Here is a 15683-nt window from a genome sequence, read left to right as displayed (position 1 = left end):
TGGTCCTGCTAACTGTCCACTTGTAAACACTACTCTACACTTCAAAAAATATCACTGAAGGCTTGACAAACTTTTTCCATCGACTTTGGCAGTATTGACATTGGGAACATCATCATTGACAGCATCGAGAATGACTGCAACTTTTGATGCTGATACACCTTGCTCGGCGTTGACATCCTTGCCATCAGGGTTATTCATCAAAAAGGCTAAGAAGCATAAGTATGATTCTCCATCTATAGTTTCAGCAGGGAGAAATTGTCTCACTGCCTTACCACCTTCATTCAAAAGGTTCTTTCAATATTTGTTTAATGTTCCTCAGCGGGCCACCACACACTCAAGCATTCTCATTGTGTATGGCTTTATGCTCCCCATCCTCATTGGAACAAGAAATTATTTCAATATTATACTCGTTTTACTTATTTTACTATTTTCTATATAAATAATAAAATTACTTAGCGTCGGCCCGCCATTTCGTTTGGATGCTATGGCGGTCGAAAGTTTGTGAGAGGTATGAATGTTTGTAAGAATTAACTTAATTATACTTGATAAATAAGAATGTAAGAAGTTGGGAAGGGTGACTGGCTAATTTACATCTTGACTTTATATTACACAGGGAGTTGGAACCTTGAAAAAGCCCCTTGTACTAACACGGGCGAAACATGTCGGTGTTTTCACACTAACTCCCCTGCACAGCGTCTTGCTTTAAACCTAAAGCTAAAAGCTAAGTAATTTTATTATTTATATAGAAAATAGTAAAATAAGTAAAACGAGTATAATATTGAAATAATTTCTTGTTCCAATGAGGATGGGGAGCATAAAGCCATACACAATGAGAATGCTTGAGTGTGTGGTGGCCCGCTGAGGAACATTAAACAAATATTGAAAGAACCTTTTGAATGAAGGTGGTAAGGCAGTGAGACAATTTCTCCCTGCTGAAACTATATGTGTTTCGTATTTCTTCATTCTAAATTTATCTAAATAGTGTGCCTAGTTTACATTTTATGATTCTCCATCTAGGCATGCATCAGCATTCTTTTGGGCAACAACACCATTGATGCACACAAAGAGCACACCAAGACATGCTCTCCTTTACAGGTTTCCTTTCCTCAAAGGCGTGCCTTATCATCAAGGTCACCAATGCCTAGACACGCTGTGGCTCCTAGTGTACTTACCACCACAGTACTGATGACCTCTCTGCAGGAGTAGATAAGAGATTTTAAAAGGGGAGTTGGCTAACGCTGCAGATATAAGCAGCTCAAAACCCTGCAATAATACAACTGGTACCAGCCAAGCCCAAACATCAACTTATATGGGCTTCGAAGACCAGATCTTGCACTCCCTATCAGCATTGGTCAAGGTTGAGAACATCCAGATGTCGAAATACTGCCTCTTCAACATTAGATCATCACTGAAAAAGATCTAGAAGTATCTCTTGACAATCTCCTTGATTTCAGTCAGTACACATCTTCGACACCATCCATCTCAATGCTCTCCATCCTCATAGGGCATCGAGGATGAATGGGGACATAGGAAGGAGGAACATAGGAACTCGGTCAGGAAGGGGTCACTAACTTGGGACATGAGGAGGGAGTTTCACATGCTGCTTGTGTCCTAGGATAAAACAGTTACCTGTAACAGTTGTTATCTGAGGACAGCAGGCAGATATTCTCATAACTCTCTCAACTCCCCTAGTTGGCATTTTTTACTGAACTGATGGTCCTGCAAGCTGACGTCAGGCAAGAAGGCACTGGTGCATGTGTGGTACGGGTAGTCTCGAGACTCAAAAAAGTTTAAAGTGACAGTACACTTTTGCAATGGCTGTACTGGGCTCGGTGGATGACATCACCCAGGTGAGAATATCTGCCTTCTGTCCTTGGATAACACCTGTTACATGTAAGTAACTGCTTTTTCTGTGAACCTGTTAGGCCCCAGAATGCTGCTGAACTGAACTGTACAATTTTCCTATAGCAAATATAAGTACCGATTACTATTTTCAGTGTTTGTATTAGAGAGCTTATATTTATACCAAGAGGACTACATCAGCAAAATATATTCACTCTTATGGTACATGTATGACTACCATCACTGCTATTATTGAGCATGAACATGGGTTTAAGGCTTAACAGGAAGATGGTACTGTCACAGCTTGACTGATGAGCTTGCTTTGTTTCTTTATTACTACATTAATTTACTTTTTCTGGGATTCTCTGTCATAAGAGTAAGGGCAGCCTGTGGAAGATACAGAGACCGTTAAGGGGCTTCATTTGGATAAGTCAGTAGAGGCTATAAGTTATTTGAAAAAAACAAACAAACATAGTTGATCATTGATAGTGCCAGCCCTGCAAATGAGAGGCAGTAATGTTGATGTGAAAACAAAATGTATGTTAAACCACAAGAACAGGTCACAATCTTATGCTTATTTCATTTCATTTTTATCTAGATTGAAAAGCAACCGCTCATATATATTCTTTCTTTACACAAAACTAAATGTATATGTACATAAACTATTAGAGACAATGTATAAGCTATTTTCTAATGTACTATATGGAACATGTCCAGCTCCTAAACAAAAGCTGTATATCCCTTGCTTCTCAACATAAAGGCTATAGCTGGAAAGTAAAAAAGTTTTTCAAGACACTGCTGAGGACTTGCTAGACGTACACCCCTCTTTCCATCAAAGAACTGTTCTGAATTCATCATAAATGAAATTAGGCACATGCGCTTCAACAACCTATATTGAGAAAAAAAAAAAAAGGTTCAGAGATCATGTTAATGTAAAACATTAAAATATAGCTTATAAAAAAAGCACAGTTAAAATACACCAATAAAACTTACATAAATAATCTCATATCAGACTACAAAACCTTCAAAAACCCTACTCTTCAAAAAATACATAAAACCTATTTAACACAACCAGTTCCTTCCCAATCTCCACCACCACACCCACTACCCCTTTCAAATCTAAAATGTTTCCAATTACCCAACATGTATCGTCTCAAGTTCCTGACAATTCTTATATAACTCCTTTGTAATTCCTATGACAATTCTTATGTAAAGTTACAATTCTTGTAACTTCTGATAAATCTTATGTAATCCGCCTTGAACCACAAGGTATTGGCGGAATAGAAATCACTAATGTAATATAATGTAATATCCTAATAGTCAAAAAACATCTAGAACATGCTACCAGTAAATCCCCATAAAATATTGAAAGAAAAGGGGAAGACCATAACAGTCACCAAGCCATCAATGTCTAGACTGAAAGCAGAATGGAAACCTGTATGCTATGTGATATACAATGTTATCCATTATATACAAAGACAGGTTGTTGCAGCATTTCTGAAATTTAAATAATCCATTTCCCATCATATCCTTTGAAAGATTCTTTCCTAAAGGGTCGATGGTGCTATGCAAACATACGAACATAGAAAAATGAAGGCACATAAAGACCATACAGCCTATCTAGTCTGCCTAACCATACCAATCTATTATCTGTTCCTCTCCCTTAGAGATCCAATGTACTTGTCCCAAGCTTTCTTGAATTCAGACACACTTATTGTCTCCGTCACTTCCACCGGTTGCTCTTCTAAGCATTTACCATTCTTTCGATGAAAAAGTATTTTCTTAGGTTACTTCTGAGTTTATCCCATTTCACCTTCATCCTATGTCCCATCATTCCAGAGTTTCCTTTCAGTTGAAAGACTTATCTCATGCACATTTATACCAGGTAGGTATTTAATCGTCTCAATTATATTTACCCCCCTCTCCTGCCTTTCCTGCAAAGTATATATATTGAGATCTTTAAGTCTGGTTGAAGGCCACCAACCATTTTTGTAGCCATTTTCTGAACCAACTCCATCCTTTCTGAAGGTGTGGTCTCCAGAATTGGGGTCTTACCAGAGTCATCATTATATCCTTTTTCCTACTGGCAATTCCTCTCCCTATGCACCCAAGCACCCTTCTAGCATTCAACATCGCCTTTTCAATCTGGCCACCTTAAGATCATTACATACTATCACACCCAAGTCTTGCTTCGCTTTACTGTGCAAAAGTTCTTCATCCCCTAAACTGTACTGTTCCCTCTTAGCATTAAATCTTAGCTGCCAAATTCTGGACCGTTCTTCAAGCTTTGCTAGGCCATTCCTCATGTTCTTTATACTATCAGGGGTCTCTACCCTATTGCAGATTTTGGTATCAACCACAGAGAGACAAATCTAACCAGATAGTGCTTCAGCAATTTCACTTGCAAAAATGCTAAAAAGAACAGGCCCAAGAACTGAACCTTCTGGCACACTACTGGTAACATCCCTTTCCTCAGAACAATCTCCATTTACTTCTTATCGCCTTCCACTTAACAAGTTCCTTTCCCTGTCCACTTTGGGACCCATTCCGAGGGCACTCAGTTTATTATCTTATTTTTCGGACCATAAGACGCACTTTTACCACCCCCAAAAAGGACCAAATACACCATGCCCCCCCCCCCCGTACTGACTGCAGCCAATCACAGAGTGGTGCGACCGGGCAGGAAGCGCAAAGGTCGCGCTCCTGCGTCACTGCAAAGATGCAGCCATCCAGCAGGAGATCGCGCTGGAACACCGCCACTTAAAAAAGGTACTGGGGTGGGGCTTCGGGCTGCAGGCAGCTTCTTTGGGCTGTTTTGGGGTTTAGGGCTGCAGGCTGCGGGCTTCCCAGCACTAGACCACCAGACGCACCTATGTGTAGAGGAGGAAAAATAATAAGAAAAAAATTCTAAACCAAATTTTTTTTTCTTGGTTTTTCCTCCTCTACAGGTAGGTGCATCTTATGGTGCAGTGCTCTTTATGGTCCGAAAAATACAGTAGATGCCTGTGTGGAACACTGTCAAATGCTTTGCTAAAATCTAAATACACCACACCTAGCCCACTCCTATCCAAATCTCTGGTCACTCAGCCAAAGAAATTGATCAGATTTGTCTGACAAGACCTGACTCTAGTGAATCCTTGTTGCCTCGGGTTTTAAATCTATTGGATTCCAGAAACTTCACTATTCTCTGCTTTAAACGTGTTTCTATTAATTTACTCATCACAGAAGTAAGACTTCACCCCCAGCTCCACCTTCAGTTCCCACACCAATTTTATCTAAATCATATACCTCTAATTATATAACAGTATGCCTTAAGTTAGGCACCATTTGTGCACATATGCAACTGCTGTGGTCTCCAATGCATGGTCCCCTCAAAGTTCTCCATTGTGGTCCTCAAACAGTTGGTAAAATGCTCCTGTAAATATATTAATTTCAAGCCTGCCCACCTGATTTAGGACTTATAAGGCACACAATCCCTTCCATATTTTCAACAGCTGCATTTCTACATGAGCTATGAAACTTGAGTTACTGAGAACATCACTGTGCATAGGAAGGGTTATGCATACTCATGACTTTACATTTAGTTCTAATAAATGACAGTCAGTCTGCCATACCTTTTTACCAATATGAGGAACCCAATATGCCCCTAGTCTTACCCTTCTTGGAAGTTTTGTATAGTGGATGTAATCTTCCAGGAACATAAGTGCACCCACTACATCGGCAGGAATTTCTGGTATCTTCTGACTGTAAGATGAACTGACAAATTAAACACTTCTTCCTCAACAGTGTCATTATGAATGGCCAATAAAAAATGTACATTTTCAATATCTAAGTACCATGTATTTGAATATACCCAAAACTTTTTATCAAAAAATCTGATTACAGATTGCTAACTAAAACATTTCTTTTACTGTGAATATATCATCATCGTGAAAGAAACCATCAATGAAGGGAAAAAATGCCACTTTTTTTTAAAGCTAGAGTGCAGTTTGAGCAGATTCTTTTTCTTTGTCAACGACCTCACCACACTTGGAACGATACTGTATTGAGAATCTTCAGAACACCAATGGAAATGGCTTCCTGGACATGGGATTATTTTTTCAAGGGCTGTTGAGCAGAGATGGTATACATCTATAAAAGAAGTGAAGTATCATCTTCAGCAGCAGACTGGCTAACCTACTGAAGAGGGCTTTAAACTAGAATTGTTGGGGCAGGGTGATCAAAGCCCCCAGATAAGTATAAACCTTCCGGTAAGAGAATCACTAAATACCTCTATACAGATGAGAAATAGGGGTAATGTCTGGAAAGCACTATATACTAATGCTCAAAGTATGGGAAATAAGATTCTAGATCTAGAAGCTATGATGGAAGATGAGTTGGATATAGTGGCGATCATGGAGGCATGGTTCACGGAGAACCATGACTGGGATGTAGTTATACTGGGCTATAATCTATTGAAGAAAAATAGGGTAGAAACAAAAGGAGGGGGAGTGGCGCTATATGTTAAAAACCATATAAAAGCCACACAATTACAGGGTAAGGAAGAGGCATTGTGGGTCAAATTGGAAAGAGGGAATGGAAATTGTATGTACATTGGTGTGATATACAATGGTGTGATATACAGGGCTCCTTCACAGACAAGAAGTGGACAAAGATTTAATAGAAGACATTCAAAATATAGCTGTAAAAGGGAAAGGAGAAATTAGGTTTTTACATGCTAATTTTCTTTCTATTAGCTTGTAGACCGGTATAGTTCCTTTACGCATGGGTAATATGCCTCACTGCTACCAGCAGGTGGAGACTGAGATCAAAACTTGTATATTAATAGAACAGGGGTGCCCACACTTTTTGGGCTTGCGAGCTACTTTTAAAATGACCAAGTCAGAATGATCTACCAACACTAAAATTTAAAAAACACAAAGCACACTGTACGTAGAGAAAATGCTAATTATCATTTATATTCCGGGGGGTTTCAAAGAGGTCAAAGCAGATGACTTTATACAATGTCACCTCAGTAACAACTATACAAAAATAGACAAATATACTCCCTCCCTTTTTACTAAACCGCGATAGCATTTTTTAGCGCAGGGAGCTGCGCTGAATGCCCTGCGCTGCTCTCGATGCTCATAGGCTCCCTGCGCTAAAAACTGCTATTGCGGTTTAGTAAAAGGGGGCCATAGTGCAAAATAAAGACAGCATATATAAATTCTCTAAACAGACACATTTTGATCACTAAATCGAAAATAAAATAATTTTTCCTACCTTTGTTGTCTGTTGATTTCATGAGTCTCTGGTTGCACTTTATTCTTCTTTTTTTTTTAATATCTTTATTCGTTTTTACATTATGCAAACAAGTGTACAATAATTCAAGTCATACTATACATTCTTCACTTGAAACTCTACATTCATTTTATACCATAAACTATCTCCCCTCCCTCCCTTTCCATATATTACCCCTCATAATGTCATAAAACCCACCCATCCCTCCTCCCCCCTACATATATTTAATGGGGATAAATATAATTATTTATTTATTATAATACTCAATTAATGGTCTCCACACCTCTTTAAATTTCTTATAATAACCTCTCTTGATTGCCAATGTTTTTTCCATTTCATACACCTGACAAGCACTTTATTCTTCTGACTGTGCATCCAATATTTCTTCCCTTCTTTCAGCCTGCTGTATGCTTCCAGACCTCATTCCCTCTGCCAACTTTGTCTTCATCTCTCCCTGCCCCCTCCCCTTTCTTTCTTTCTGTCTGTCTTTCTCCATGCCCCTTTCTTTCTGTCTCCCTGCCTGCTCCCAAGCCATTGCTGCTGCCATCGGGGAACAGGCCTCCAAACTGCTGCCGCCATCGGGGAACAGGCCTCCAAATCACCGCCACCCCAAGCTCTCCATGCTTCCCCACGCAGAAGCGTCGGGCTGACCAGATTTACTCTCCCCGACGTCATTTCTGAAGTTGGAGAGGAAGTTCTGGGCCAGCCAGGCAGTGATTGGCTGGCCTAAAACTTCCTCTCCGATGTCAGAATTGACGTCGGGTGGGGAAAGTTGGTTGGCTTGGTGCTTCTGATTTGGGAAGCATGTAGAACGCGAAGGCAACGCGATCGACTCGCGCTGCCTTTGCAATTTACCAGTCGATCGCGATCGACCTTTTGGGCATCCCTGCAGTAGAAAATCCCCTTTTGCTACTCCAATACTGGACCAATAGCCAAGCAGAACCAAGGAAATTTTTTAACTGAAAAACAGTAAATGACACTCCAAACAGGAGTGTAAAAAAACAACAAACATCTTTAAACAACTGTTGGAACATGTATAGAACTTGATCCTAGAAAGAAAACATCCCCACAGTTCACCAACTAAACTAGCTGAGTCATCACCACTGTTCTTAATTCTCCCCGGCCCTAGAAAAATACTAGAACCCACAGAAAAATTCAAATTCTGTACGCAAGCAAAAAAAGCCCGCAAACACCGCACAAAAACAGATAGGGTGGAGAACTATACCAGTTGTCAGCATAGCTATTGCTAGCAATCAGCATTTTCAGTTGGCATAACTAATGTCAGCGAAGGCCTATGGGAAACTATATCAATCTCACTCTGGAATGTAGATGCTAATAGATCCTGAATGCTTATTCACAGAAAGCATCCAGGAAGACGGTTTCAAGTAGCCTTGATTAAATCATGATTAGCTAAAAGGTGTTAATGTGTTAATGTCTGATTAAGAGGGTGCTTAGGACAATGGGTCCAGGTGCACAGAAAACTAAAGTTAATCAGAAACTATTGTCAGAGACATACTGGAAATACATATATGACTACAGCCTATTTTTCTCCTGTCTACGAAGGAGGGGGGTAGTTTAACTTCTATTGAAGCTCAATAGATTCTATATTTAGAATAAGCTTCCAAGCTATAAAAGCCTCCTCTCTGCAACACACATGGATCTCTCTTTCTCTGTCTAACCTTCTCTTTATCTATGGAACCCGAAACTTAGACCATAACCCCATCCCCCTTTCTCTCTCTGGCTCGCCCTAGAACTTCACGCTTCTCTGTCTCTTTGCCTCTGAACTTTGTAAGGCAGGGAAACTTCTTTGCTCTCTCCTTAATTGTAATGCTTAATGGTAATGCTTCTGAATATTGTTTTTCGGTAAGACTATTTCTATAATATATTCTTTATGCAAATCATTCTGGCTGTGCCTCTTATTTGAGTCTACTTCCTGGTGAATCTTCTATGAGGGAAGCGAACCCGGGACCTGGCGTGTGTAAGGACGCCTCTAACATAACCCCACCAATCTCACCTTGTGGGGGACCTGACCTAACAATCCTTACACCAGTCTACAAGCTAACAAAGAAAATGAGCAGGTAAGAACTTAATTTCTCCTTCTGTACTGCTTGATAGACCGGTATAGTTCCTTTTTGAATGGGATGTACCAAAGCAGTACCCATCAAGGGTGGGACCCCCGAAGGGCCAACACCAGAACACGTTCACTGAATACCGCGTCCTGACGCGCATGAACATCCACACAGTAGTGTCTGACAAAGGAATGCAGAGAAGACTAAACTGCAGCCTTGCAAATATCTACTGGAGGCACCAGAGAAGACTCAGCCCAAGAAACTGCCTGACCTCAAGTGAAATGAGCCTTGAGAAAGTCTGGAACAGGCTTCTTCTTCAGAAGATAAGCGGAAACAATAGTCTCCTTGATCCAGTGCGTAATAGTAGCCTTAGAAGTGCCATCCCCCTTACGAGGACCTGCTAGAAGGACAAAGAGATGATCTGATTTCCTGATCTCTTGGGTCCTCTGCACATAAGCGCGAAGGACCCAACTGACATCCAACTTGCGCAGTTGTCTCTGCTCAAAAGAGCCCTCCCGACAACCCAACACCGGGAGGACTACAGATTGATTGACATGAAAAGGAGAAACCACTTTTGGCAGAAAAGAAGGAACAGGCCACAAGACAACCCGCTCCCTAGAAAACTCCAAGAAGGGAGCCCTACAAGAGAAAGCCTGCAGCTCAGAAACATGTCTAGCTGAAGTAATGGCCACCAAGACCGCTTTAAGAGTAAGGTCCTTCAAAGAGCAGTCACCCAACGGTTGAAATGGAGGGTGCACTAGAATTGACAGAACCAGATTCAGATCCCAAGAAGGAACAGAGGGTTGCATGGGAGGTCTGAGCAACTTGGTCGCAAGAATGAATTACATCAGGAATTTTTGGATCCCAGTTCATTTGTAAAAGTTAGACAGTTCTAAATCTAATAGATGCTGGCATTGTCATATTAATATAGGAACTTTGGATCATCTGATATTCTATTATCCATTGATACTTAATTTTTGGAAGTTGATATGGGGCCAAATTAGTATACTACTTGGGTTAGCGATACCACTGACTTATGAAGCCATAATCTGTGGTACTCTATTACATGTTAAACCTTCTTTAGATCACTATAAAAGCCGGTTTTTCTTAGTAATGATGGGAACAGTCATCCAGATGATAACACGCAACTGGAAGAGTTATGATTGACTTAATTATACTTTCTGGTGAGCAAACTTATGTTCTAATTACAAATATGAAAGAATGAATGCTGAAATTTTAGGATATAGTAGTGCATTTGAAAGAGTGTGGAGCCCATTGACATCATTTGAGTCACAATAGTTGTCATGTACCTTTTCTTTTTATCTGTCCTCCTTACACATCCAGGGTGGGAGGGAGGGAGATGGGAAATTATGTGGAGAAGAACTCTGCCCAATAAAGGCCATGGAGGGAACACATATAACAGCCCCTCCGTTGGCCATGGTTGAACCAGAGCATCCAGGCCCTCGGCCTGACCATCTCTGCAACGACTGAAGAAGCAGGGCATTTTGGCGTTGACACTTGTGGCCATCAGGTCCATGAGGGGCTGACCCCAAGACTGCACTATCAACTGAAAGGCCACGGGGCTTAGATACCACTCTACGGGATCTAGCATTTGATGACTCAGGAAGTCCACCTGAACATTCTCCACTCCAGCTCTGTGGGATGCTGAGATCTCTTGAAGATGCGACTCTGCCCAGACCATGAGCAGAGTTGCCTCCCGCGCCACCAAAGTGCTCCTGATGATTGACATAGGCCACCACGGTGGCACTGTCCGACAGAACCCTTACTGACTTGCCCATCAGAAAGGACTAGAAGGCTATCAATGCCAGATGGGTGGCTCTGGTCTCCAAAACACTGATCGACCAAGAAGCCTCCATAGACCATGTGCCCTGAGCTGAGTGACCTAGACACTGAGCCCCCCAAGTGAGAAGACTGGTATCCGTGAGCAGCACTGTCCACTGCGGCTGATCCAGACTCGCCCCTTGAACAAGATGGGGGGTCTGAAGCCACCAGCGAAGACTACAATGAGCTAGGCCCGGAAGCGGAACAGGGTGATCCAGACTGTGTTTCTGAGGCGACCACCTCCAAAGAGCATACTGAAGAGGATGCATGTGGACCCTTGACCACCTCAAACATCGAGGGAGGCCGCCATCGACCCCAAGACTTGGAGGAAATCCTGCGCCTGTGGACACCGGGACGCCATAAGCAGGCAAATTTGAGATTGCAATTTGTTCACCCGGGCTTCCGGAAGGAAGATCTTCCCCAAGGAGGTGTCAAACAGGATCCCAAGATATTCCAGGTGCTGAGATGGAGACAACCGGCTCCTTGCAAGATTGACTATCCATCCCAGTGACTGCAGAAACTCCATCATCATAGCCATGACTTGAGTGTTCTCCTGGAACGACTTGGCTCGAATCAACCAATCGTCCAGATAAGGTTGAACAAGAATGCCCTCTTCGCGCAACGCCACCATGACAACCACCATCACCATGGTGAACGTCTGCGGAGCTGTGGCCAGGCCAAAGAGAAGTGCACAGAACTAATAGTGTTGCCCCAAGATCGCAAAGCACAGGAAGCGATGATGGGAGGCCTGAATAGGAATGTGTAAGTAGGCCTCGGACAGATCTAGAGAGGTCAGAAACTCCCCAGGCTGAACCGCCAGAGTCACAGACCGCAAAGTTTCTATGCGGAAGGAAGGCACGTGTTGACCCCCTTCAAATCCAGGATGGATCGAATGGTCCCTTCATTTTTTGGCACCACAAAGTAAATTGAGTACCAACCTGTGCCCCACTCCAGCGGGGGAACTGGAACTATTGCGTGAAGATCCAACAATCTTTTAAGGGTCTGGTGAAAGGCCTTCTGTTTCCACGCCACCTGTGAGGGAGAAGCGAGAAAATGGTCTGGCAAGGACTGGGCGATCTCCTGAGCATAGCTGTCCCGGATCACTTCCAGAACCCACTGATCTGACGTGATGTCTGCTCACTGTGGATAAAAGTCTCTTAACTGGGCGCCCACCGGAAGCAATACGGACGCCTGCAAGGAGTCATTGTGTAGGACGGGTGGCAGGGGACCCGGTAGGGGCGCTACCTGCATCCGACGGGTCCCACGAAAGGACTGCATGCGCTGGAAGAACCTGCCTCTTAAGAGCCCAGGAGACTGAAAAGAAGCAGCCCCTTGACCAGAGTGGAAACGCCGGAAATCATGCCCACGCCCATGAGCAGCACCATCTCGAGCCAGTGGCCTAGGCCTATCCTCAGGCAATCGAGGCACTTTAGAATCAATGAAAGTCTGAACCAACTTGTCCAGGTCCTCACCAAACAAGAAAAATCCTTTAAAAGGAAACTTTGTCAATTTAGGTTTGGACGCTGAATCCGCTGACCAAGCGCGAAGCCAGAAGGTACGGCATGCTGCCACTCTTAAGGCCAGAGACTTGGCAGAAGCTCACAAGAGGTCATACATGATATCCGAGAGATAAGAGGCACCCAATTCAATTTTGGCAACTTCTTGTTTTAGCAAGTCCCAGTTCTCAGATTTATCATCAAGTACATGCTGGGAACAACGAAAACATGCCCGAGCCACCAGCCCGCCATACATAGCTGTCACATCAAAACTCTGTTTAAGGAGGGTCTCCAACTTAGGCTCCTCTGGGTCCTTCAAGGCTGCACTGCCCTCAACAGGCACGGTATGCCACTTAGAGATGGCCGAGACCACCGCATCCACTACATGCGACTTCAGATTATCCCTATCCCCTTCCGGAATGGGATACAGGTGGGTCATGGAGCACGCAAAGCAAAAAGGGGCTCCAACACAGGGTCCTCAAAGTGCAAAACTGAGCAGAACTGAAGGATTAACTAATGGAGCTCATCCTGCTGAAAAATGCGCACTACAGATACATCTTCGCCAGCTGGGGGGTGCTCGAACCCCTCGCCGGTGGAATCCAGCCCCCCAAGAGGATCCTGGAATTCTCCTCAAGGGTTCAGGTCCTCATCCAACACCTTGTGCTACTCTGGGAAAAAATCCTCATCCCAAGAGACCCTCGGGTGTTTGGATGAGAGAGGAGTAGAGGAGGGCAAAACCGCCGCTGTGTAAGGCCGCACCAGGGAAGACGTTAAGGTAAACCCTCCCCCCAGAGTGGACACGGAAATTCCTACCGCCAGCACATAAGTTTTACAAAGTGCTAACATAAATTAAGGGGGAAAGCCCCATTGCGGCCCCAAGGGACTCCCTGTCCCATCAGGGGACCCTATCATACCGTGCCCCTGTATTTCCAGAACAGGGGGACGGTCACCTGAGGGAACTGAAATGAAGGAGGAGATTCACGCCAAAACTGGCCCTGAGACCGCCAAAATCGGAGCTCCTGCGGCCTGTCGCATCTGAAAAGCTTGGGACTTTCCTGAAGCAGAGGCCGAGGAACCGACCGACGTGAAAAGGGAATCCCTAGCCGAACTGGTGAGAAGGGAATCCTTTTCTTCCTGATCGTTGGCGGCTGGGGAACCCCCCGTGTGGGCATTGGGGGAAGCACGGGCTTCCCCACGATCCGAAGCCAAACTGCGAGGCAAATGCGGCGGGGTGCCCTGGTCGCTGGCATCCGCTGCCGATGAGGCTTCCCCTCCGTTCTGGCCTGTACAACGCTTGCACAGGCTGGCCACGCGTACCTCACGCCTGGAGCACTTTTTCCCTTTAAAAGAGCTCATTGTGCTGAAAACCCCCTAGCTGTTAAGAAAGTGCCGGTAAGTAGAGAAAAACACAGAAAAAAAGCAGTTTTAAAGGGAAATGAGCCCTTTAGACCACTTCAGGATTTTTTAATTTCTTTTTACTTAGTCAAAACAGACTTCACGCTCTCAAAGCTGGAGGGCTGACCAACCAGGGGGCCAGGCTGCCTGCTGAGGCCCACTACAAAAATATGGGGAGGTGAGGGGAGGAACCCAGCATGAGACCCGCCGAGTTTAACACCCCCGAGGTTGGACGGATCCCCAAACAGAACCCGCCCAAGCTCTATCCGGCAGAAAAAAGGGAACCAGGAGTCCAAAAACAAAGTTCCAACAGTGCTAAGAGGGGAGCTGAAAAGCCTTACCACCTTCTACCAGAGACTGAGGAAAACTGGAGTAGCAAGAGGGGATGATATACAAGTAAAAAAAAAATCTTTATTCATTTTAAAGCTAAAAATAAGTGCAACATAGAAAGATTCTCTATCCTCCTACCCCACCAATTCGGCTTCAGACCCAACTTCAGCACCGAATCCCTCCTGGCCTCACTAATCTCTAAAGTGCAACAACTCCAATCGCGTAACAAATCTGCTGTTCTTCTTCAATTCGACCTCTCCGCAGCCTTCGATGTCGTTCACCACGACATCCTAATCTTCCAACTCTCCGAAATAGGCATAAGCTCCACTGTCCTAGACTGGTTCTCGAAATTCCTACGCTTCCGCTCCTACACCGTAAACACAAACGGTACCTCATCCCCCCCCTGGAAGCCGAAATGTGGAGTCCCGCAAGGCTCCCCCCTCTCCCCTATCCTTTTCAACATCTACATGTCCTCTCTGAAACTACTTCATCTATCCCCCCTAGAAACTCTCTACTCCTACGCTGACGACATCCTCATCCTCCTTGAGACCGACTCGAACCTCTCTAACCTCACTGAAAACATATCCTCATGTATCACGAACCTCCAATCCTGGGCCCAATCTGTACAAATGAAACTAAATGAGTCCAAAACAAAACTACTTTGGCTCGGCCCTATTTCAGACCATTTACCCTCCTCCATTCCACTACCTTCCGGCCCCACTCTCCAGCTCGAGTTTTCAAGCAAAGTCCTAGGCTTCATCCTAGACTCCTCCCTCTCCTTCAGTGATCACCTCAACTCCCTGGTAAAAAAATGCTTCTTTAGCCTCCATATGTTGAGGAAAGTAAGATCCTACTTTCACCATTCTCATTTCGCCATCCTCGTTCAATCCACCATCCTCTCCAGACTGGACTACTGCAACTCCCTCTATATATGCCAAACTAAGAAAAACCTCCACAGACTTCAACTAATTCAGAACGCCGCGGCCAAGCTTATTTTCACAAAGGGCAAGTTTGATCACGTCTCCCCTCTCCTCTCCAAGCTTCACTGGCTCCCAGTATACTCCAGAGTCCTCTACAAATGTGCCTGCTTATCCTTCAAGATTCTACATGGCATCCTACCCCCCGTTATCCCACTCCTTTGGAATTCCTCTAACCCACTCTCCTCTAGATCCTCCCAAAAACTGAAACTATCTTTCCCATCTACAAAAGGTATATCCCGCGCGGGAAAACTTGGAACATCCCTCCCTTTTAGAACCACAGAACTCTGGAACAACCTCCCATCCCCGCTCAGAAATGTTAGCTCCTTCCAATCCTTCCGTAAACATCTGAAAACTTGGCTCTTTTCAAAAATATAATCACCCCTCGTTCTCTAGTACCCTGTTCCCTCCCTATCTTCTTATTCCCTCTCCCATATCCATCTTTGTAGTTT

The 15683-nt window shown here is 44.0% G+C and overlaps 1 protein-coding gene across 9 annotated transcripts in view; it reads right to left on the bottom strand.

The window, feature by feature from the left end:
• Window positions 1–2361: 2361 nt before the first annotated feature.
• WASHC5 (WASH complex subunit 5) overlaps window positions 2362–15683 on the bottom strand; it is a 169393-nt gene continuing 156071 nt past the window's right edge. For 8 of the 9 annotated variants that reach the window (XM_033932989.1, XM_033932998.1, XM_033932996.1 and 5 more), the window contains 2 exons: window positions 5499–5598; window positions 2362–2731 (listed from right to left, as the gene is read on the bottom strand). In XM_033932989.1, the coding sequence (XP_033788880.1) occupies window positions 2675–2731; window positions 5499–5598 (157 nt within the window). In that variant the 3' untranslated portion in view covers window positions 2362–2674. The remainder of the gene's footprint in view (window positions 2732–5498; window positions 5599–15683) is intronic. The other variant, XM_033932997.1, reaches the window with a different exon arrangement.

The sequence above is a fragment of the Geotrypetes seraphini genome, chromosome 2, assembly GCF_902459505.1.
Source record: "Geotrypetes seraphini chromosome 2, aGeoSer1.1, whole genome shotgun sequence".
Lineage (NCBI taxonomy): Eukaryota > Metazoa > Chordata > Amphibia > Gymnophiona > Dermophiidae > Geotrypetes > Geotrypetes seraphini.
The sequence above is the reverse complement of the archived record's forward strand: the minus strand, read 5'-3'. Positions and strand labels throughout refer to the sequence as shown.